Source organism: Salvelinus fontinalis, chromosome 11 (assembly GCF_029448725.1).
Source record: "Salvelinus fontinalis isolate EN_2023a chromosome 11, ASM2944872v1, whole genome shotgun sequence".
NCBI lineage: Eukaryota > Metazoa > Chordata > Actinopteri > Salmoniformes > Salmonidae > Salvelinus > Salvelinus fontinalis.
The window spans coordinates 11,410,892-11,432,853 of NC_074675.1; the positions used below are offsets into that span (position 1 = coordinate 11,410,892).

The 21,962-nt window shown below is 46.7% G+C and overlaps 3 protein-coding genes across 3 annotated transcripts in view; all 3 read left to right on the plus strand.

Moving 5' to 3' along the window:
* The window catches only part of LOC129865031 (FYVE, RhoGEF and PH domain-containing protein 6-like), a 33,072-nt gene extending 21,339 nt beyond the window's left edge, over positions 1-11,733 (plus strand). The window contains exons 9-20 of the mRNA XM_055937435.1: positions 2,727-2,777; positions 2,856-2,914; positions 3,011-3,082; positions 3,164-3,232; positions 3,415-3,498; positions 3,585-3,664; positions 3,818-3,920; positions 8,485-8,628; positions 8,764-8,866; positions 9,035-9,261; positions 9,439-9,587; positions 9,788-11,733. Coding sequence (XP_055793410.1) covers positions 2,727-2,777; positions 2,856-2,914; positions 3,011-3,082; positions 3,164-3,232; positions 3,415-3,498; positions 3,585-3,664; positions 3,818-3,920; positions 8,485-8,628; positions 8,764-8,866; positions 9,035-9,261; positions 9,439-9,587; positions 9,788-9,824 — 1,178 coding nt within the window. The 3' untranslated portion in view covers positions 9,825-11,733. The remainder of the gene's footprint in view (positions 1-2,726; positions 2,778-2,855; positions 2,915-3,010; positions 3,083-3,163; positions 3,233-3,414; positions 3,499-3,584; positions 3,665-3,817; positions 3,921-8,484; positions 8,629-8,763; positions 8,867-9,034; positions 9,262-9,438; positions 9,588-9,787) is intronic.
* Positions 11,734-13,914: 2,181 nt separating this feature from the next.
* LOC129864786 (NADH dehydrogenase [ubiquinone] 1 alpha subcomplex subunit 12-like) lies at positions 13,915-15,324 on the plus strand. The gene is made up of 4 exons (XM_055937077.1): positions 13,915-14,031; positions 14,362-14,444; positions 14,669-14,756; positions 15,025-15,324. Exons 1-4 carry the CDS (start codon positions 13,943-13,945, stop codon positions 15,197-15,199), a joined length of 435 nt encoding a protein of 144 aa, XP_055793052.1. The 5' UTR covers positions 13,915-13,942; the 3' UTR covers positions 15,200-15,324.
* Positions 15,325-20,066: 4,742 nt separating this feature from the next.
* The window catches only part of LOC129865033 (transmembrane and coiled-coil domain protein 3-like), a 45,363-nt gene continuing 43,467 nt past the window's right edge, over positions 20,067-21,962 (plus strand). The window contains exon 1 of the mRNA XM_055937441.1: positions 20,067-20,335. Within this exon, the coding sequence (XP_055793416.1) occupies positions 20,291-20,335 (45 nt within the window). The 5' untranslated portion in view covers positions 20,067-20,290. The remainder of the gene's footprint in view (positions 20,336-21,962) is intronic.

Genomic DNA, 21,962 nt, shown 5'->3' on the forward strand with positions numbered 1-21,962 from the left:
CACATACACATATACACACATACACACATACATATACACACATACACATATACACACACACACAGGTACACACACATACACATATACACACACAGACACAGGTACACACACACACAGGTACACACACATATACATACACATACACAGGTACACACACATACACATATACACACACATGCACATATACACACACATATACACACACACACACATACACATATACACACACATACACAGGTACACACATATATACACACCTACACATATACACACACATACACATATACACACACACACACATATATACACACATTTACACACACATACATATATACACACACATACACATATACACACATGGGGGGTTTGCTGGATATGCAGGGGGGGGGGGGGGGGTGCTGTGCTGAAGAGTCTATATTGGTCTGCTGATACAGGACTAGGAAAGGCCCAGTGCACTGCTTTTGTGATTTTGTTTAACTAAATGTATTTGACTGTTTACCAGCATTTGTAACTTATGTCTGATAATTATCTGTACAAAACAGTTAGTATGGTAATACTTCTGGAGTAGAAAAATACTTGCTTGATATACAGTTTTACAGTTTCTTGAAATACTTTGCAAATGCAACTTATTTCTATGTGAAAACTGAAATGGTGGATTCATTCCTTTTCCATTTTAGTAGACACTCTTATCCAGAGCAACTTACAGTAGTGAGCTCATACATTTTCAATCAAACCCACAACCCTGGCATTGTAAGCACCATGCTCTACCTACTGAGCCACATCATCACATCATCATATCATCACATCATCACATCACCACATCATCTCATCACATCATCTCATCACATCATCACATCATATCATCATATCATTACATCATCACATCACCACATCATCTCATCACATCATCTCATCACATCATCACATCATCACATCATCTCATCACATCATCTCATCACATCATCACATCATCACCAACCACTTGATTTCTCAATGTACTTAATTACTGTATTGTACATTGTTTTCCTTCATGGTGATAGAAAGTCTACAGGTACAAACCTAGATGACCAGCCTATGTACAATACAGTAATGTACATTTACATTAAGTGTTTTGTAAGGATGATAAATTAATACTGTATAAAAAGAGGTTGTTTACCATGTTATTTGATCAAGAAAACTATTTAATTTGGTGTGGATGTTTTGTGTCTTTGCTCATAACTTTGCACCTTTTGATGGAAGTGTTTGAGGACAGGGTTTTGTTCTTTCTGGATTCCATTATAATGACTATAGCAGATAAAGGGACAATTCCAACTACTGTATCCTGCAATATACTGTTCTTAAACAAATTCAATCAAGGTATACAAGTAATTTTTTTTCCCCAAAGCAGAGATGCCGAAACATTTTTTGGGCCCGTGCTACAGAGGTCTATATGGGCCCATGCTACAGAGGTCTATATGGGTCCGTGCTACAGAGGTCTATATGGGTCCTTGCTACAGAGGTCTATATGGGCCCGTGCTACAGAGGTCTATATGGGCCCATGCTACAGAGGTCTATATGGGCCCATGCTACAGAGGTCTATATGGGCCCGTGCTACAGAGGTCTATATGGGCCCGTGCTACAGAGGTCTATATGGGCCCATGCTACAGAGGTCTATATGGGTCCTTGCTACAGAGGTCTATATAGGCCCGTGCTACAGAGGTCTATATGGGCCCATGCTACAGAGGTCTATATAGGCCCGTGCTACAGAGGTCTATATAGGCCCGTGCTACAGAGGTCTATATGGGTCCTTGCTACAGAGGTCTATATAGGCCCATGCTACAGAGGTCTATATAGGTCCTTGCTACAGAGGTCTATATAGGCCCGTGCTACAGAGGTCTATATGGGCCCATGCTACAGAGGTCTATATAGGCCCGTGCTACAGAGGTCTATATGGGTCCATGCTACAGAGCTCTATATGGGCCCATGCTACAGAGGTCTATATGGGCCCGTGCTACAGAGGTCTATATGGGCCCATGCTACAGAGGTCTATATAGGCCCGTGCTACAGTCTATATGGGCCCGTGCTACAGTCTATATGGGCCCGTGCTACAGTCTATATGGGCCCGTGCTACAGTCTATATGGGCCCGTGCTACAGAGATCTATATGGGCCCGTGCTACAGTCTATATGGGCCCGTGCTACAGTCTATATGGGCCCGTGCTACAGTCTATATGGGCCCGTGCTACAGTCTATATGGGTCCGTGCTACAGTCTATATGGGTCCGTGCTACAGAGGTCTATATGGGCCCGTGCTACAGTCTATATGGGCCCGTGCTACAGTCTATATGGGCCCGTGCTACAGTCTATATGGGCCCGTGCTACAGTCTATATGGGCCCGTGCTACAGTCTATATGGGCCCGTGCTACAGTCTATATGGGCCCGTGCTACAGTCTATATGGGCCCACTAATACTAGTAGAGGCCCAGTGCACTACTTTTGTATTAATTTCTATATTTTTTTGGGGGGGGTGTTGTATCACCCTCGTCACCCCTACTTCCCGTGGCTATGATGCTGCGGCATGCCATGGAGCCTGCACTATTTAGTGCACCGGCAGCACTCTGCCACCTAGAGGACACAGAGTGTAACAGCAGACACAGTTCTCCACATGTATAAACTGGTTATGTAAAACATAGTGTATGTAGCATGATTTAGTGTGATCTGGGACTGATGTAACTCCCTGCTCTTCTACAGATTATCTGAAGAACCTTCCTGAGGACTCGTCTGACTACAAAGACACGCAGGGTGAGTGGAACAATGTCCGGTGTGATGTCATTCACTCACAGACACTCTCACAGCATGTTAATCATGTTGACCTTACAGCTGCTCTGGGCATAGTGAAGGAGGTGGCCAACCATGCCAACGACATCATGAAACAAGGGGTGAGACGTCACACCATGTCCATCCTCATGAGAATCCGGCCAAAGGCATCCCATAGCATTATCTCTGACCCCGGTCTGTCTGTCTCTATCTTTCAGGATAACTTTCAGAAGCTGATGCACATTCAGTACAGTCTGAACGGACAGCATGAGATTGTTCAGCCGGGCAGGGTGAGTGTCCAGCACTATGACACACACACACACGCACACACACCTGTGATCTCATCTGTTGTGATCACTTCTTGTCCCCAGGTGTTTCTTAAGGAGGGCACTCTGATGAAGCTGTCCAGGAAGGTCATGCAGCCACGGATGTTCTTCCTGGTGAGTACTGACTGATGCCCCCGGGGTAGTGGAGGTCTCAGTGTGATACCTGACTCGTTACTGTTACAGTTCTGCAGTTTATTTAGAGTCCGGCTTAGTTCACTTCCAACACGGTCTGTAGACCAGAACATTACCCCCTAAGTATCTGTATGTTGATGTGGCGTGTGTATCTGTCTCTCTAGTTCAATGACACTCTTCTGTACACCACTCCAGTTCAGTCTGGTCAGTATAAACTCAACAGCATGCTCTCTCTGGCGGGCATGAAGGTGAGTACAGGTAGGACTGAACACACATTTACCCTGGACAATACTCTTCTAAAGTCTCATCGAAAACATGTGTTTATTGTGTTCAGGTGAGTAAGCCCAGTCAGGAGGCGTATCAGAATGAACTGAACATTGAGAGTGTGGAGCGTTCCTTCATCCTGTCTGCCAGGTGAGTACCTGCTCACCGACACACCTGAACACCTGAAGGTGGCGCCTAACATTATGGACATTCTGATGAGTTACCCTTCTAATTGGTTGCGGGGACAGTTGTAATAGCTTTTGATTGGTTACAAAGGCTTCTGTTGTTGTTTCTGCCTGGCAGCTCGGCCACAGAGAGAGATGAGTGGCTGGCGGCCATCGCCACGGCGATAGACGACCACACCAGGAAGAAGATCACCTTCATCTCCAGCCGGAGTCAGGAGGAGGTGAGGCAGTGTGTGTGTCAGGAGGAGGTGAGGCAGTGTGTGCGTCAGGAAGAGGTGAGGCAGTGTGTATATCAGGAGGAGGTGAGGCAGTGTGTGTATCAGGAGGAGGTGAGGCAGTGTGTGTGTATCAGGAGGAGGTGAGGCAGTGTGTGTATCAGGAGGTGAGGCAGTGTGTGTATCAGGAGGTGAGGCAGTGTGTGTATCAGGAGGAGGTGAGGCAGTGTGTGTATCAGGAGGAGGTGAGGCAGTGTGTGCGTCAGGAGGAGGTGAGGCAGTGTGTGCGTCAGGAGGAGGTGAGGCAGTGTGTGTATCAGGAGGAGGTGAGGCAGTGTGTGCATCAGGAGGAGGTGAGGCAGTGTGTGCATCAGGAGGAGGTGAGGCAGTGTGTGTATCAGGAGGAGGTGAGGCAGTGTGTGCGTCAGGAGGAGGTGAGGCAGTGTGTGCATCAGGAGGAGGTGAGGCAGTGTGTGTATCAGGAGGAGGTGAGGCAGTGTGTGCATCAGGAGGAGGTGAGGCAGTGTGTGTATCAGGAGGAGGTGAGGCAGTGTGTGCGTCAGGAGGAGGTGAGGCAGTGTGTGCATCAGGAGGAGGTGAGGCAGTGTGTGTATCAGGAGGAGGTGAGGCAGTGTGTGTATCAGGAGGAGGTGAGGCAGTGTGGGTATCAGGAGGAGGTGAGGCAGTGTGTGTATCAGGAGGAGGTGAGGCAGTGTGTGTGTATCAGGAGGAGGTGAGGCAGTGTGTGTATCAGGAGGAGGTGAGGCAGTGTGTGTATCAGGAGGAGGTGAGGCAGTGTTTATATCAGGAGGAGGTGAGGCAGTGTGTGTATCAGGAGGAGGTGAGGCAGTGTGGGTATCAGGAGGAGGTGAGGCAGTGTGGGTATCAGGAGGAGGTGAGGCAGTGTGTGTATCAGGAGGAGGTGAGGCAGTGTGGGTATCAGGAGGAGGTGAGGCGGTGTGTGTATCAGGAGGAGGTGAGGCAGTGTGTGTATCAGGAGGAGGTGAGGCAGTGTGTGTATCAGGAGGAGGTGAGGCATTGTGTGTATCAGGAGGAGGTGAGGCAGTGTGTGTATCAGGAGGAGGTGAGGCAGTGTTTATATCAGGAGGAGGTGAGGCAGTGTGGGTATCAGGAGGAGGTGAGGCAGTGTGGGTATCAGGAGGAGGTGAGGCAGTGTGTGTATCAGGAGGAGGTGAGGCAGTGTGTGCGTCAGGAGGAGGTGAGGCAGTGTGTGTATCAGGAGGAGGTGAGGCAGTGTGTGTATCAGGAGGAGGTGAGGCAGTGTGTGTATCAGGAGGAGGTGAGGCAGTGTGGGTATCAGGAGGAGGTGAGGCAGTGTGGGTATCAGGAGGAGGTGAGGCAGTGTGTGTATCAGGAGGAGGTGAGGCAGTGTGTGTATCAGGAGGAGGTGAGGCAGTGTGTGTATCAGGAGGTGAGGCAGTGTGTGTATCAGGAGGTGAGGCAGTGTGGGTATCAGGAGGAGGTGAGGCAGTGTGTGTATCAGGAGGTGAGGCAGTGTGTGTATCAGGAGGAGGTGAGGCAGTGTGTGCATCAGGAGGTGAGGCAGTGTGGGTATCAGGAGGAGGTGAGGCAGTGTGTGTATCAGGAGGTGAGGCAGTGTGTGTATCAGGAGGAGGTGAGGCAGTGTGTGTATCAGGAGGAGGTGAGGCAGTGTGTGTATCAGGAGGAGGTGAGGCAGTGTGGGTATCAGGAGGAGGTGAGGCAGTGTGTGTATCAGGAGGAGGTGAGGCAGTGTGTGTATCAGGAGGAGGTGAGGCAGTGTGGGTATCAGGAGGAGGTGAGGCAGTGTGTGTATCAGGAGGAGGTGAGGCAGTGTGTGTATCAGGAGGAGGTGAGGCAGTGTGGGTATCAGGAGGAGGTGAGGCAGTGTGTGTATCAGGAGGAGGTGAGGCAGTGTGGGTATCAGGAGGAGGTGAGGCAGTGTGTGTATCAGGAGGAGGTGAGGCAGTGTGGGTATCAGGAGGTGAGGCAGTGTGTGTATCAGGAGGAGGTGAGGCAGTGTGTGTATCAGGAGGTGAGGCAGTGTGTGTATCAGGAGGAGGTGAGGCGGTGTGTGTATCAGGAGGAGGTGAGGCAGTGTGTGTATCAGGAGGAGGTGAGGCGGTGTGTGTATCAGGAGGAGGTGAGGCGTTGTGTGTGTCAAGAGGAGGTGAGGCAGTGTGTGCGTCAGGAGGAGGTGAGGCAGTGTGTGCATCAGGAGGAGGTGAGGCAGTGTGTGTATCAGGAGGAGGTGAGGCAGTGTGTGCATCAGGAGGAGGTGAGGCAGTGTGTGTATCAGGAGGAGGTGAGGCAGTGTGTGCGTCAGGAGGAGGTGAGGCAGTGTGTGCATCAGGAGGAGGTGAGGCAGTGTGTGTATCAGGAGGAGGTGAGGCAGTGTGTGTATCAGGAGGAGGTGAGGCAGTGTGGGTATCAGGAGGAGGTGAGGCAGTGTGTGTATCAGGAGGAGGTGAGGCAGTGTGTGTGTATCAGGAGGAGGTGAGGCAGTGTGTGTATCAGGAGGAGGTGAGGCAGTGTGTGTATCAGGAGGAGGTGAGGCAGTGTTTATATCAGGAGGAGGTGAGGCAGTGTGTGTATCAGGAGGAGGTGAGGCAGTGTGGGTATCAGGAGGAGGTGAGGCAGTGTGGGTATCAGGAGGAGGTGAGGCAGTGTGTGTATCAGGAGGAGGTGAGGCAGTGTGGGTATCAGGAGGAGGTGAGGCGGTGTGTGTATCAGGAGGAGGTGAGGCAGTGTGTGTATCAGGAGGAGGTGAGGCAGTGTGTGTATCAGGAGGAGGTGAGGCATTGTGTGTATCAGGAGGAGGTGAGGCAGTGTGTGTATCAGGAGGAGGTGAGGCAGTGTTTATATCAGGAGGAGGTGAGGCAGTGTGGGTATCAGGAGGAGGTGAGGCAGTGTGGGTATCAGGAGGAGGTGAGGCAGTGTGTGTATCAGGAGGAGGTGAGGCAGTGTGTGCGTCAGGAGGAGGTGAGGCAGTGTGTGTATCAGGAGGAGGTGAGGCAGTGTGTGTATCAGGAGGAGGTGAGGCAGTGTGTGTATCAGGAGGAGGTGAGGCAGTGTGGGTATCAGGAGGAGGTGAGGCAGTGTGGGTATCAGGAGGAGGTGAGGCAGTGTGTGTATCAGGAGGAGGTGAGGCAGTGTGTGTATCAGGAGGAGGTGAGGCAGTGTGTGTATCAGGAGGTGAGGCAGTGTGTGTATCAGGAGGTGAGGCAGTGTGGGTATCAGGAGGAGGTGAGGCAGTGTGTGTATCAGGAGGTGAGGCAGTGTGTGTATCAGGAGGAGGTGAGGCAGTGTGTGCATCAGGAGGTGAGGCAGTGTGGGTATCAGGAGGAGGTGAGGCAGTGTGTGTATCAGGAGGTGAGGCAGTGTGTGTATCAGGAGGAGGTGAGGCAGTGTGTGTATCAGGAGGAGGTGAGGCAGTGTGTGTATCAGGAGGAGGTGAGGCAGTGTGGGTATCAGGAGGAGGTGAGGCAGTGTGTGTATCAGGAGGAGGTGAGGCAGTGTGTGTATCAGGAGGAGGTGAGGCAGTGTGGGTATCAGGAGGAGGTGAGGCAGTGTGTGTATCAGGAGGAGGTGAGGCAGTGTGTGTATCAGGAGGAGGTGAGGCAGTGTGGGTATCAGGAGGAGGTGAGGCAGTGTGTGTATCAGGAGGAGGTGAGGCAGTGTGGGTATCAGGAGGAGGTGAGGCAGTGTGTGTATCAGGAGGAGGTGAGGCAGTGTGGGTATCAGGAGGTGAGGCAGTGTGTGTATCAGGAGGAGGTGAGGCAGTGTGTGTATCAGGAGGTGAGGCAGTGTGTGTATCAGGAGGAGGTGAGGCGGTGTGTGTATCAGGAGGAGGTGAGGCAGTGTGTGTATCAGGAGGAGGTGAGGCGGTGTGTGTATCAGGAGGAGGTGAGGCGTTGTGTGTGTCAAGAGGAGGTGAGGCAGTGTGTGTATCAGGAGGAGGTGAGGCAGTGTGTGTATCAGGAGGAGGTGAGGCAGTGTGTGTATCAGGAGGAGGTGAGGCAGTGTGTGTGTCAAGAGGAGGTGAGGCAGTGTGTGTATCAGGAGGAGGTGAGGCGGTGTGTGTATCAGGAGGAGGTGAGGCAGTGTGTGTATCAGGAGGAGGTGAGGCGTTGTGTGGATCAGGAGGAGGTGAGGCGGTGTGTGTATCAGGAGGAGGTGAGGCGTTGTGTGTATCAGGAGGAGGTGAGGCGGTGTGTGTATCAGGAGGAGGTGAGGCGGTGTGTGTATCAGGAGGAGGTGAGGCAGTGTGTGTATCAGGAGGAGGTGAGGCATTGTGTGTATCAGGAGGAGGTGAGGCAGTGTGTGTGTCAAGAGGAGGTGAGGCAGTGTGTGTATCAGGAGGAGGTGAGGCAGTGTGTGTGTCAAGAAGAGGTGAGGCAGTGTGTGTGTGTTTGTTTGAGTGAGTGAGCATGCAAGTGCTTATAGCATGTATAGTTCCAGCTCATTCGACTGACTGAATATGGGTACACTCCGATCCCACTGTTACCATAGTCAGTGTAATTTTCCTACAATCCACATGTAATGGCTATAACCTTCTCTCTCTGTGTAGGCTGATGGTGTGTGTGACAGTGGGGCCCCGCTGGGTTCTAAGGCCCCTATCTGGATCCCAGACCTGAGGGCCACAATGTGTATGGTCTGTACCTGTGAGTTCACCCTCACCTGGAGACGCCACCACTGCCGAGCCTGCGGGAAGGTAAGGAAAGGACAAGGGCCCTAGTTTACAATGGTTCACTAATATACTCCGTAGGGTGTGTGTGTGTGCGTGCGTGCCTACGTGTGTGAGTGTGTGTGTGTAGTGGTTTTCTCACTCACTGGGTGTGTATTGCAGGTTGTGTGTCAGACATGCTCGTCCAATAAGTTCTATCTAGAGTACTTGAAGAACCAGCCGGCTCGTGTGTGTGACCACTGCTTCGTCAAGCTACAGGAGAACAGTATGCGTCTTTTACATGAATACATATGAAATATCATAGTCATTTAGCTATTTAAAATATTAAAGATGGAATGAATTTCAGTTAAGTAATGATTTAAACCCTGTGTTGGTTGTTATTGTGAATTCAGTATGTATGTCAGAGGGTGCCTTGTGTTCGTGTGTTTCCTAGGTGACCGTGTTGCTTCTGGAGCGCTGTCTCCTACTAGCAGATCTGGGGGATTCTCTTTCTCCAGGAAACAGAAGAAGATCCCAGCTGCTCTCAAAGAGGTGTCTGCAAACACAGAGAACTCCTCCATGAGTGGCTACCTACAGAGGTCAAAGGGCAACAAGAAGCAATGGAAGAGGCTATGGTTCGTCATCAAGAACAAAGTCCTGTACACCTACGCCGCCAGCGAGGTAACACCTACGCCACTCTAGTCACAAACACACGTTTGTGCTTTGTGCCGGTGTGTGTGTGTGTGTGTGTGTGTGTGTGTGTGTGTGTGTGTGTGTGTGTGTGTGTGTGTGTGTGTGTGTGTGTGTGTGTGTGTGTGTGTGTGTGTGTGACATGTGTACCTCTCTCCCTCTCTCCAGGACGTAGCTGCTCTAGAGAGCCAGCCTCTGCTAGGATTCTTCCTGCGGGAGGAGAAGTGTGGCCCTTTCCAGAAGCTGCAGTTTAAACTGTACCACAAAAACACCCTGTTCTATATCTTCAAGGCTGACGACATCCCCACTGCACAGAGGTAATGGAAATTCCCTTTGGTTTAGGGATCAATAGAGTATTCATCAATCAGGAGGGGACCACGTTGTAACTCCGGAGTGTGGGAGGGTGAAAGCATTCATATAGTTATTTTATCAATATAACGTTTATTGATGAGCTTTTTTTTTCTTCCCAGGTGCCAATGCAATAAAGTTCATGTTGTGTTTCTCAATTTTCTCTCAGGTGGATTGAGGCTTTCCAGGAGGCCATGATTCTTTAACACCTAAACCAGTCAGCTCATGTCCTTCCCCTGGAGCCAGTGGACACGGACACCTTTTGATCCTTGACCTCTAGACACATGTCAGGGGTCAGCAGCTCAGGAAGCACTCCCCACACCCCGACCCATGCTATCCCGAGCCCTGATGAACCGGTCCGGCTGCCTGCCAGGAGACCCCAGAGTCCCAGTATGGGGAAAATATGGAAATATGGACTTTGTGTCAGCTCTACATTACATTCATTGTAAATGTTGGGATCCGTTGAAAATGTGCCCTTGGTCAAACCACCATGCTTCCAGTGGAGCTCTGAGGTTATGGGTATGTTGAGCCTCACAGGCTGCATATCTATCTGCTCTTGATCTTAGATGGAACCGTTATGTGTCACAGCTGTGGGTCAAAGGTCATGTCCTGAAGCGTGTGTGTGTGTGGAAGTGTTAACAGAATTATTGTCTGGGGACAGCCTGTTACCCTATACAGGGGTTCCCATGGTTCACAAAAAGCCTTGAAAGTCATTGAAAAGGATTTTACTTAAATTGCTATTGATTTACATTATCCTTGAAAAGTTCAAGGATTTTGTTATTTTCTTTTTGGGTGGGGGGGGGGGTCACTGTAAGAAATATTGTAAGAAAAGTTCAAACTCAAATATTGATGAATTATGGAAATTGGAATGGTGATTAGAGTGGGAACCTTGCATGATGGGATGGATACCAGTTGCAAAGAAGGGTGAGAAAGCAGTGTATTCTCTCTGAGTAGGGAAGCTTCTCTGGTGCACTGCAGGTGGTTGGATTCAACTGTGAAAAAACAGCGTGCCACAGAGACACAGGAGATAAGCATTTTGCTCCTTAGAAATATAGCAAAATTACGGGGGTCGTTTTGTATTGTTATTCTCTGTTAGGCTTAACTCAGTACATCTACCACATGTATAATGCAGTATACTGGATAAAACTGGAAATGACATAATGTCAATATTTTACTACACAACCTATAGAACAAATGCATTTTAAAGAGTATTTGTTAGACTCAGAAGCGGTGCTTGGGCAATATGTAGAATTGGGAGAGTAAAATGTACCTTTTTTTGGTAAAAGTCGAGAGCTAATATTTATATAGAACTGTACATTTCTCACTGTCCATAATTATGTGATTTTAGAAACATGATTTATTTGATAACAGATACTATCTTTGTCACTTTTGTAATAAGAAGTAGCTACCTTTTTTATTGTATGCCATGATGGTTGTAAAAGCACGTGCTGTAACAATGCCTCACTAGTTTGTTTTAAACTGGCACAACAGACTTGTTGGATTCATTAGGAGGAATCTTTTAATCCAGGCCTCATTTGTATAATTTTTTTATTGAATAATTTAAAGTGGACAGATTACAAAATACTGTTTGTCTTTTGAGCTAGACATGGCATGGAGAATGAAATGTATCCCTTAGGAAATGCTCAGTATCAATAAAGCAACATCCAGACAGTGCCTTAAATATGCTCAATTATCTTGTAATAATATAGATACAGAAAACGTTATTTAATTATGTGGTGCATTGTTTCATTGATTATTCATTTGAATTAGGATATTCTATTATCACAGTGACTACTTTGGCCGGCCCATCTGACATTAAACAGTGTAAATATCCATTATGTGTTTAAATTGAAAATTGTTTAGAATTTACATTTAGTACTTCAAATGTACTAATCAGTTTGCACTACTACACCATTGTGGCAGTTGGCCTTATGGGAAATGAAGTTTATCACACAGAGAAGCATTAGGGATAACTCAAAACAGATCATATTTTATAGTGACTAAATGTCCCTCCATTCTTAAACACAATCACTAGAGAGCCATAGTATCTCGTCTGTAAATAATATTTCTGCAGAACTGTCAGGCACCACTTTTTAATAAAACCTCTGAAAGTGACTTTGTGTCTTGGCCTAATTTCATGCTTTGAGACATCAAGGGACGAGGGAGTTAATACATCTTTCAGCCTCAGATTACTGTCACTGAGTTATTTTATTGCATAGTGCTGATTGATGTGTGGGTGCAGTCTTCCTCGGCTGTCTTGTTTCTGCTTTGAGCTCAGTGATCAAAGCACTGTGTTGAGGGAGATAAGAGTATTTCAAAATATGACTCATATTTACCCCCAACTCCAACGTTCACTCTCTGTGGAATTACTCAGCTCCTTTCTTCCTCTGAATAAGATAATTCTGCTAATGTACAGTGCCTTCAGAAAGTATTCATACCCCTTGACTTATTCCACATTTTGTTGTGTTACAGCCTGAATTCAAAATTGATTAAATAGATTTTGTTTCTCTCATTCATCTACACACAATACCCATAACGATAAAGTGAAAACGTTTTTAGAAATGTTGGGAAATGTATTTAAAATGAAATACAGAAATATTGCATTTATATGTGTATTCATACCCCTGAGTCAATACATATTAGAATCACCTTTGGCAGCGATTACAGCTGTAAGTCTTTCTGGGTAAGTCTCTAAGAGCTTTGCACACCTAGATTGTACAATGTTTGCACATTATTCTTTTAAAAATTCTTCATGCTCTGTCAAGTTGGTTGTTGATCATTGCTAGACAGCCATTTTCAAGTCTTGCCATAGATTATCAAGCCAGTTTAAGTCAAAACTGTAACTAGGCCACTCAGGAACATTCAATGTCGTATTGGTAAGCAACTTGTCTTCTAGGTTATTGTCCTGCTGTCCTGTGGTGTATTGCGTGTAGGCCAGTGACACAACATCTGTAACACAACAAAATGTGGAAAAAGTTCAGGGCCGTGAATTTGTCTCCCAGTTTCTGTTGGAAAACAGACTGAAACATGTTTTCCACTAGGATTTTGCCTGTGCTTAGCTCTATTCTATTTCTTTGCCGATGACATGTATACCCATAACATGCTGTAGCCACCGTCATGCTTAAAAAATATGAATAGTGGTACATTTCTTTGCCAAATTTTTGGCAGTTTTACTTTAGTGACTTATTGCAAACACCTGTATCTTTGAAGTGACTGGGTGTATTGATACACCATCCAAAGTGTAATTCATAACTACACCATGTTCAATGGGTATTCAATGTCTGCTTTTTTATTTTATTTATACCAATCTACCAATAGGTGCCCTTCTTTGCAAGGAATTGGAAAACCTCCCTGGACTTTGTGGTTAAATCTGTTTGAAATTCACTGCTCGATTGAGGGACAGTGTGGGGTACAGAGATGAGGTAGTTATTAACAAATCATGTTAAACACTATTATTGCACACAGATTGAGTCCATGCAATTTATTATGTGACTTTTTAAGCACAATTTTACTCCTGAACTTAGGCTTGCCATAACAAAGGGATTGAATACTTATTGACGCAGACATTCAATTTGTACAAATTTCTAAAAACATAATTCCACTTTCACATTGTGGTCTATTGCGATTATCAAGCCGGTTTAAGTCAAAACTGTAACTAGGCCACTCAGGAACATTCAATGTCGTATTGGTAAGCAACTTGTCTTTTATGTTATTGTCCTGCTGTCCTGTGGTGTATCGCGTGTAGGCCAGTGACACAACATCTGTAACACAACAAAATGTGTAAAAAGTTAAGGGGTGTGAATTATTTCTGAAGACACTGTATGAAAGTATTTTCTAAATGTATTACTATTATCCATATTTTGGTAGCATTTTATTATAACTAAGCAGCATTTCTAACTAAGCAGCATGTCATTACATGTAGCTTCTAAAGATACTTGAAACAGGACAGTTAGCTTCTTGAATTTTTCTATAATATAGTCATCACATTTTGCTCCCAAGTAAGAGACACTTGAGACAAGACTGTTAGCATGGTTACATTATTATTATTATTTTAACAATAGGTTACCCGGTTTGTCGTTAAATTGTTTCTAATATTGAGACACTTCAAAATGGACAGTTAGGTGGTAGCATTTTCTTACTACGGTTTACTTTACTCATTTACTGTCATCACAGAACAGAAGAGAAACAGCGCATGAAACCGCTTGAAATGCTGTTCATTGACTACTGTTAGAATTGAAACAATGGGCGGAACTATTGTGTACCGGGAAGCGTTTCAGCCGGAAAGTACAACTGTGTCCGTTACCCAAATCAGTCCCGTCTAAAAATGGCGGAGTATATACATGTCGTTCGAAGGGCTTTGGGACAGTTAGGAGGTCACGGTGGTGTGAAAGGCTTATTTGTTCAGTTATTCAGGTCAGTATAAGAGCGATATAATGTGCTTTGTAATCTATAGAGATGGTTGTCATTACTTTCAATGCATTTACTCGAGATAAATAAGTATGTCCCCGGTCGATAGGCAACCTGCTAACACAAACTACCTACTTGGTTAACTACTGTAGCTGGCTAAATTGGTAAACAAACGGACTCACTGCTCTGTTTAAAAGCTGTTTTAAGGCTACTTGATTATGTGATCTCTGACCTGTATCCGGTCTGACAAATTAGACATAGTGCTAGTGGGTGGACTAATGGACTAGCCAGCTAACGTTAGTTATCTAACTTGTGGTGACTGTGTTTTTGTTACAGGGCAAATGATGTGAAAACGGGAGCGCTGATTGGCGTGGACAAGTATGGAAACAAGTACTTTGAGGACACACGCTACTTTTTTGGTAAGCTTGAACAGAACTAAACCTCAGCTCACATGACCAGTAATGGCCTTAGGCTATGTACTGCAGTGCCAATTATCATATCTCTGAATGTAGTCAGCAAATGTTATATTTTACATATGGAGTTGATTGGTCAGCCTGTGGGAAAATCAAGTAGTAGAAAAGTGTGGTAGAGAGGGCTGTTCAAAGACCTGTAGCGTACTCAGAGTAACACCTCTCCTTGTCAGGTCGTCACCGCTGGGTGATCTACACGACAGAGATGAATGGAAAGAACACCATGTGGGAGGTGGATGGTAGCATGGTGCCCGCTGAATGGTAAATACATCTTACTTGGTTTGACACAGGTGGCGTTGCCTCTATCTCAGTGACTGGGCCATTGCCATGTTGGAGATACTGGCCTTTATAGTAAAATTGCTGGCCTAATGTTCTGAATATGGAATTGTAACAGATCTGGGTGGAACTCATTGAGTTGATGTACTGGTGTCTTAATTGTGTTTTTACCGTCTACGAACCTTCTATTGATGAACTAGCCTATTGATTAAATGAGTACCTGATTCTAACTCCATATCTTAAATCTCCTCAGGCATCGCTGGCTGCACTGTATGACAGACAACCCCCCCACCACACACCCCCCTACACTGAAGAAGTTCCTGGCGGAGGTCCACCAGTTCAACGTGAGTGGTTCGGCCCAGGCGTATGTGCCCTACTCCACCACCCGTAAGAAGATCCACGAGTGGGTGCCCCCAAAGGCTCAGTGACCCTGCTGTGACCTCACCTGACCTTCAACTTCTGACCTTGTTCTGTAAATGAGTGTGATTTCCTGTGTGTGCATTCACCAGCGCATCTTTGCTTCTAAATAAAATCTAATCTATATGGACACTGATGATGACTCTGTCCTTATGTGTGAAACTGTGGGCTGTTATGTCACTAGTGACTAGTTGGCCGACTAATGACCAGCTCTCCACGAGTCTGACATAAACATGTTAGCAACATGAGTTTGTTTGGGAGGTTTTTTAAGACTGACTGAGACTGGCCCATTGTTGAGGGGCAGATTATGAGGTAATATTTTTCTGAGTTTCTCTGAGGGTGTTAGATGGTCTGATTTGTGTATGTGTTGCAGACAGCAGGATATTGCTGAGCTGAGAAAAGGCTGCAGTATATCACATGGGGGTACTAGGAGCATGTCTGTGCTGACTGGCTATCAGATGACTATCACGTCAGGGTGATATTGTGGGCAGGGTGTTGTCACATTCACACAGGCAGACAGACACTCCCAGCTCCAGTCCCTCTGTTCCCTCGGGGACTCTGCTGTGCTATGAGAGGTCAGTTAACTTCTTGGCTTGCGGCCCATTCTGGACTATTGACTAAAGTTGTAAGTTCTATCACAGCCATTTGCAATATATAAGAGCAGTGTTTCTCAATCCAGTACCAATCTGTCAGTTGGCACACAATTCTCTACTGTAAATGTGAAGTTAAGGCCATAGTTTGACTATCCTTGGTGTTGCAGAAAAGAAACTCTATTAGTCCCTGGTGAATCTTTTCACATGGCGTTTAAGTAGATATTTTTCTACATTGGAAAAATTGCAGAGTTTCTCTACTTGTAGGTGTCATAATAGCTATTGTACTGTAGTCTGTACCTTTAGTAAGGACATTCATATTTTCAGAAGCAGCTTGGTTACTCAGGGTTTATCGGTATGCTAATGCTGCCTTTGCTTCCAGTGGTCTGGGCTGTTAGATGAGAAGGTTTACGCTGTCAACGCTATTCGGCCGTGGGGTCAGTGAGGAGGCAGAGGATGAGGTCAGTCTCTCTATCCCTTTATATGGCTGTTTGAATCATTTTTAAACCCCTCGCTGAAGTGACATGGCTGGATAGGTGAAACCTTGATAAATAGCCACCATCCCAATTGTGTTAGTGGTCAGTGGTTACTTCAAGGGAGAGAGGAAGGAAGGATGCATGTTTAAGGTCCAATGCAGCCTTTTTTTATCTCAATGTAACATCATTTCTGGGTAACATTTAAGTACCATACTGTGATTGTTTTCAATTCAAATGTTAAAAAATAAACAAAAATAGCTGATTTTTTTAGATATAAAAAAAGTATACTTTTTTTTGTGGGGGGGCCCAACCACCATTCCCCCTCGTCAGAGGACAAAAATAAACTTTGTTTTTACAGCTTTTTATTTTGTTGTATTTCTACAAACATTTTACATATTATAGAACATGAGCTTTTAAACCCACCCCTCAGCTACTCACAGTCCATCCCACATATCTCCGTGACCCCACCCCTCACCTACTCTCAGTCCATCCCACCTATCTCCGTGACCCCACCCCTCAGCTACTCACAGTCCATCCCACCTATCTCCGTGACCCCACCCCTCAGATACTCTCAGTCCATCCCACCTATCTCCGTGACCCCACACCTCAGCTACTCACAGTCCATCCCACCTATCTCCGTGACCCCACACCTCAGCTACTCTCAGTCCATCCCACCTATCTCCGTGACCCCACTCCTCAGCTACTCTCAGTCCATCCCACTTATCTCCGTGACCCAACCCCTCAGCAACTCACAGTCCATCCCACCTATCTCCGTGACCCCACACCTCAGCTACTCACAGTCCATCCCACCTATCTCCGTGACCCCACCCCTCAGATACTCTCAGTCCATCCCACCTATCTCCGTGACCCCACACCTCAGCTACTCACAGTCCATCCCACCTATCTCCGTGACCCCACACCTCAGCTACTCTCAGTCCATCCTACCTATCTCCGTTACCCCACTCCTCAGCTACTCTCAGTCCATCCCACTTATCTCCGTGACCCCACCCCTCAGCAACTCACAGTCCATCCCACCTATCTCCGTGACCCCACACCTCAGCTACTCTCAGTCCATCCCACCTATCTCCGTGACCCCACACCTCAGCTACTCTCAGTCCATCCCACCTATCTCCGTGACCCCACCCCTCAGCTACTCTCAGTCCATCCCACCTATCTCCGTGACCCCACACCTCAGCTACTCACAGTCCATCCCACCTATCTCCGTAAACCGCCCTCTTCTGATTTCCATGTGCCATATGTTTTTCAACTGTGCTGTGATGTTTCACATGCATTCTGAACCTGTCTAATCGCATAGTATTGTAAGATAAATATTTTTACTCAAAGTATTATTATATTGTTGATTGATTGACAATGGTTGTCTAAATCTCCCAACAGTGTTCATTTGAGATAAATGTTGTGATTTTTCAGCCATTCCTGAACCTGTGACCAGAAACATGAAAAATAGCTTCTTAGCAAAGATCAATTTCTCAAACAAGAATTTTGCAAGGACTCTCTAGGAGTGGTCTGAGTTGGGGGAACAATTTAAACTAGCTGTTATTGGCAGAGAGGTTTGGAACTATAGTTCTTATTGGTCTATTAACTAATTTACGAACTGGTGATGTCACCAGGCAGGCCAAAACTGCATCCCACCAAAGCAGGCTGAAATTTCAGCTCTTACACTAAAATTATCATAATTTTCACAATTTCACAGGTTTTTTTCAACCTCATGGTGTGGAAATATATATAAAACACAGAAAGATCACATTTCTGACTGCACTGGGTCTTTAAAGAGTTATTGGAAAGGGGCCCCACCATTTTCCCCTTTCTGCTTTCTGTCAATGTCAGGAAGACCGGTAATGACTGATCCATCCACCTGGGGTCACTGTGTCCCCTGATATAGTCGGCATTCCACTCACACCTCAGCTATATCATAATTACGTCTAACGAAATTCATGAGCACTTGGCTTTTGAGCATGTAAATGGCTGTTGTTGAATAGCTCTTTGTTGATGTGAAATAACATTGCCACAAGTCAGCTTGTCCAGGTGTTGCAATATATCCAGCTACCTCTGACTAGAATGCGACCGACTTTCATTTGGAAGCCAGTCACATAGGCACCAGGACGGGGACCGGGGGACAATCTCATAAAGATCCCGAGTAATCTTTTGGCGCCTTGCGGCGGAGCTTTATCGCCTTGACTGGAAGGTGTTTGAACTAACTGGAGCGTTTAAATGTGTTTCCAACTTCACTGTCTCTCAGTGGGTTGAAGCTCCTGGTGCTTAAGGTCTAAGGGATTAGTATAGAGGGCATAGGGTTTATTGGAACCTGCTGTAAAGTAACACAGGTCTGCCATGTTTGGTTGGTTAGGTTTAGTGTGTGTAGGATATCAGAGCTTTGTCGCTGGTGTTTCAGCTAGTGTCTCTGAGTCATTTGTGTAAATGGAGTAAAATGGCATCTGGTTTAAGTGAGAGGACTTGTACTGTCATGGCGATACTTCCTTGTGGCTAATTATAAGGTCAGTGAACACTCAACACATCTCTCATCTCACTCTCCATTTTCCCTCTGCAACTCTCTCTCTCTCTCTCTCTCTCTCTTTCTCTCTCTATTTGTGTGTGCATGTATAATGAGGTGGCAGCTGTGTTGGTGGTGATGCCAGCTGAGCACCAGAGGGAATATAAGGGCTCATTTTAGAGCAGGTGCATCGCTCTCCCCTCTGCCCCCTGGTACCCTCATCCCTCTCCCCTCACCACCTGTCTGTCCCCATTCTATCCCTTCTGAGCAAACTCCCTCTTTTCTTTTCCCTCCCTCTGTTTCTGCTACATTTCCTTATCACCCTTATACTCTCCTTCCTCCTACACTCCTCATTTTGTCTCTTCTGTTCTTCCTTCTGTCCATATCGTATTCATATCTGTATTCCTCTGGAGAGTATAAGGGTGATAAGGAAATGTAGCAGAAACAGAGGGAGCACAGTGCTGTAAAAATACCTCTGGCCCTGTTCTGTTCACCTCCCCTGTGTGTCACAGCTCTTAATGGGCTCAGAGAGACAGAGAGAGAAAGAGAGTGAAAAAGACACACTGAATGGTTCTCAGAAACAAATAGGCTTAGCCTTAGTGAATGATAGTTGGGGGGTATATTTGAATATGTGTGGCAGTGGGAGCAGAGCCCAGTTGCGTTGAGACACACACACACACACACACACACACACACACACACACACACACACACACACACACACACACACACACACACACACACACACACGCACACACACACAGAGGCCCGGGCCGGCTGTTATCTAGGGGTGTGCAGATTAACGGCTCTGTCTGAATGTATTCACCACTGAGACAGAGCAGGGGGAGGGGGGAGAGACTACTTCACTAACTTTACCAACTCTATCCCAACAGCAGTATATGGAGGTCCTGTATTCCCTCCCTCTCCTAACCTGTAGGACATCCCTACTACCTCTCAGCCTGTTGTTCTGGTTGCTGACTCCTGATTGGCCTTAGAGGTAATAAATGAATGCCGTGGTGAAGCGTGCACGGGCGGGCCAAGGAGGGAGGGTGATACGAATCAGAGACCTCAGGTGCGGGGTGGGGGCTGGTTACTGCCTTAGTAGGGTGACTCTCCCACCCCTCAGGAACTCAGGAACAGGGCAGAATAGACTGCTAAACGCACCTCAGGACAGGACAGAACAAGACAGCAGACTGACAGCAGTTCAGTAGTGCCTGGTGCGGAAGGGAACGGGCTCAGAGTGTGTGTGTGTGTGTGTGTGTAGGAGTGTATCTTTGGATTTCTGGATTTGGTGATGGTTAGGGAGGTACGAGCCGGGCCTTGTGACGGCACATCTTTATCACCACTGACAGGAAGGAAGGGCTTTCACCAGAGCCAGAGGGAAACCACACACACACACTCCTCCCACAGTGGCTGTTCCTCTAAAAGGCTGCCAGCTCTTTGATGATCACTGAGCGTCTTCTGAAGCTCATAGGAATGAACTTTGACTTCACACACTCTGGCCCTTAACCCTGAGGAAGAGGAGAGATGAAGAAGCACTTCACGACCATCCCACTCATCCACGTCACAGAGGTAGGGTGTGTGTGCGTGTGTGTGTGTGTGTGTGACTGAGACTGTATGTCTCAAGGTACTACAGTCTCCATGCTATTTCCAGTCTAAATGTAGTCAGAACTGTAGTCGCATGCTGTCAGCTGTGTGTTTATATGACAACAGTTCATAGGCAGACTTTGACAAGCACAACATGAGGAGCTGTGTGTGTGTGTGGGGGGGGGGGGGGGGGGGGGGGCATTTGGGTGAATGTAAACACCAGGTAAACGGACAGTAGTGTTACAGAAAAAGAGTAAAGCAGGGAGAGGTTGTGTCAGACGTGTTGTGTCCTGCCCCTGTGTGTGTGTGTGTGTGTGTGTGTGTGTGTGTGTGTGTGTGTGTGTGTGTGTGTGCGTGCACGTATAGTTGTACTATGCTGCTTGCCTAATGCCAGAGGGATGTCTTTAAAACCAGTCAGTCATAGATCATTGATCTGCTTTTAGTTATCCAGACCCCGTCATTAATATCTCTCTGCACTGCCTGTTTTTTTTTATTTCTCTCCCTCGCTCTGTCTCTCTCTCTCACTCTCTCTCTCTCACTCTCTCGCTCTAACTCTCTCGCTCTCTCTCTAATCACCCCTTCCTTGCCTTCAATACCTCTCTCTTTCTCTCTCTCCTCTCTCTCCTTCTCAGTGGAATTCAGTACATATAGTTATTTATACCTGATGGGACTCCAAGCTCTACTGTAGCTGGCGCGAGCCTGTGTTTGTGTCTCACTTATTCTTATCTTATCTCTCCATCACCATGGACGTTCCATTACAATGATGTTGACTATATGTCTCTGTGTTAGAATGACATCATATTCCTGGCTCCAGTGTGTGAGTGCTGAGCAGTGCCTCCTGGTAGTGGTAGTTGTTGTGATTGTGCTGAGTCATGTGTCCGTGGATAATGACTCTCTTCCAGTCAGTCTTGCCACAGACCACTCATGTGAAAAAAGAGACAGAGGGAGACAAAGAAGAGAGGGTGGAGAGGTAGGCTTAAGGTTTGTCATTAGTTCTCTGGTAAATCTGACCCTGGTTATCTTGACGCTGTCTCTCTGTACCATGGAGATATACCATTACCTTTATGTTAGGGATGCATTAGGTTACTGTGTGTGTGTGTGTGCATATGCGTGTGCGTGTGTGTGTTTGTACAGAAACTCTAATAATAGAAGTCCTTAAACTCTTACCTTAATAAATAGTAGATGCCATGGTAACACCTTAGTAACTCGTTGCCTTAGATACAAGGAGCTTGGAGGCCTTGGTCAGTTTTGTCTGATCTCTTTCATGTTGTTTATCACATAGTAGGTGGTGGGTAACTCGGGGACAAGTCTCTGATGTAGTGTCAACATGGTCTTATTGTTTTAGCTTGTTAGTGGTGTGTGTGTGTGACTGTGAGATTGTGTGAATGAAGGTGCTGGGTAAACATTTTGTGCTCGCTCCACCCAGGGCTCGCTCACACACGCACGCACGCACGCACGCACGCACGCACGCACGCACGCACGCACACACACACACACACACACACACACACACACACACACACACACACACACACACACACACACACAGGGGGTAGGGGGGTACTGCATTACACAACCCAGCCAGTCTGCTGTAATCCCCCCACCAGCAGCT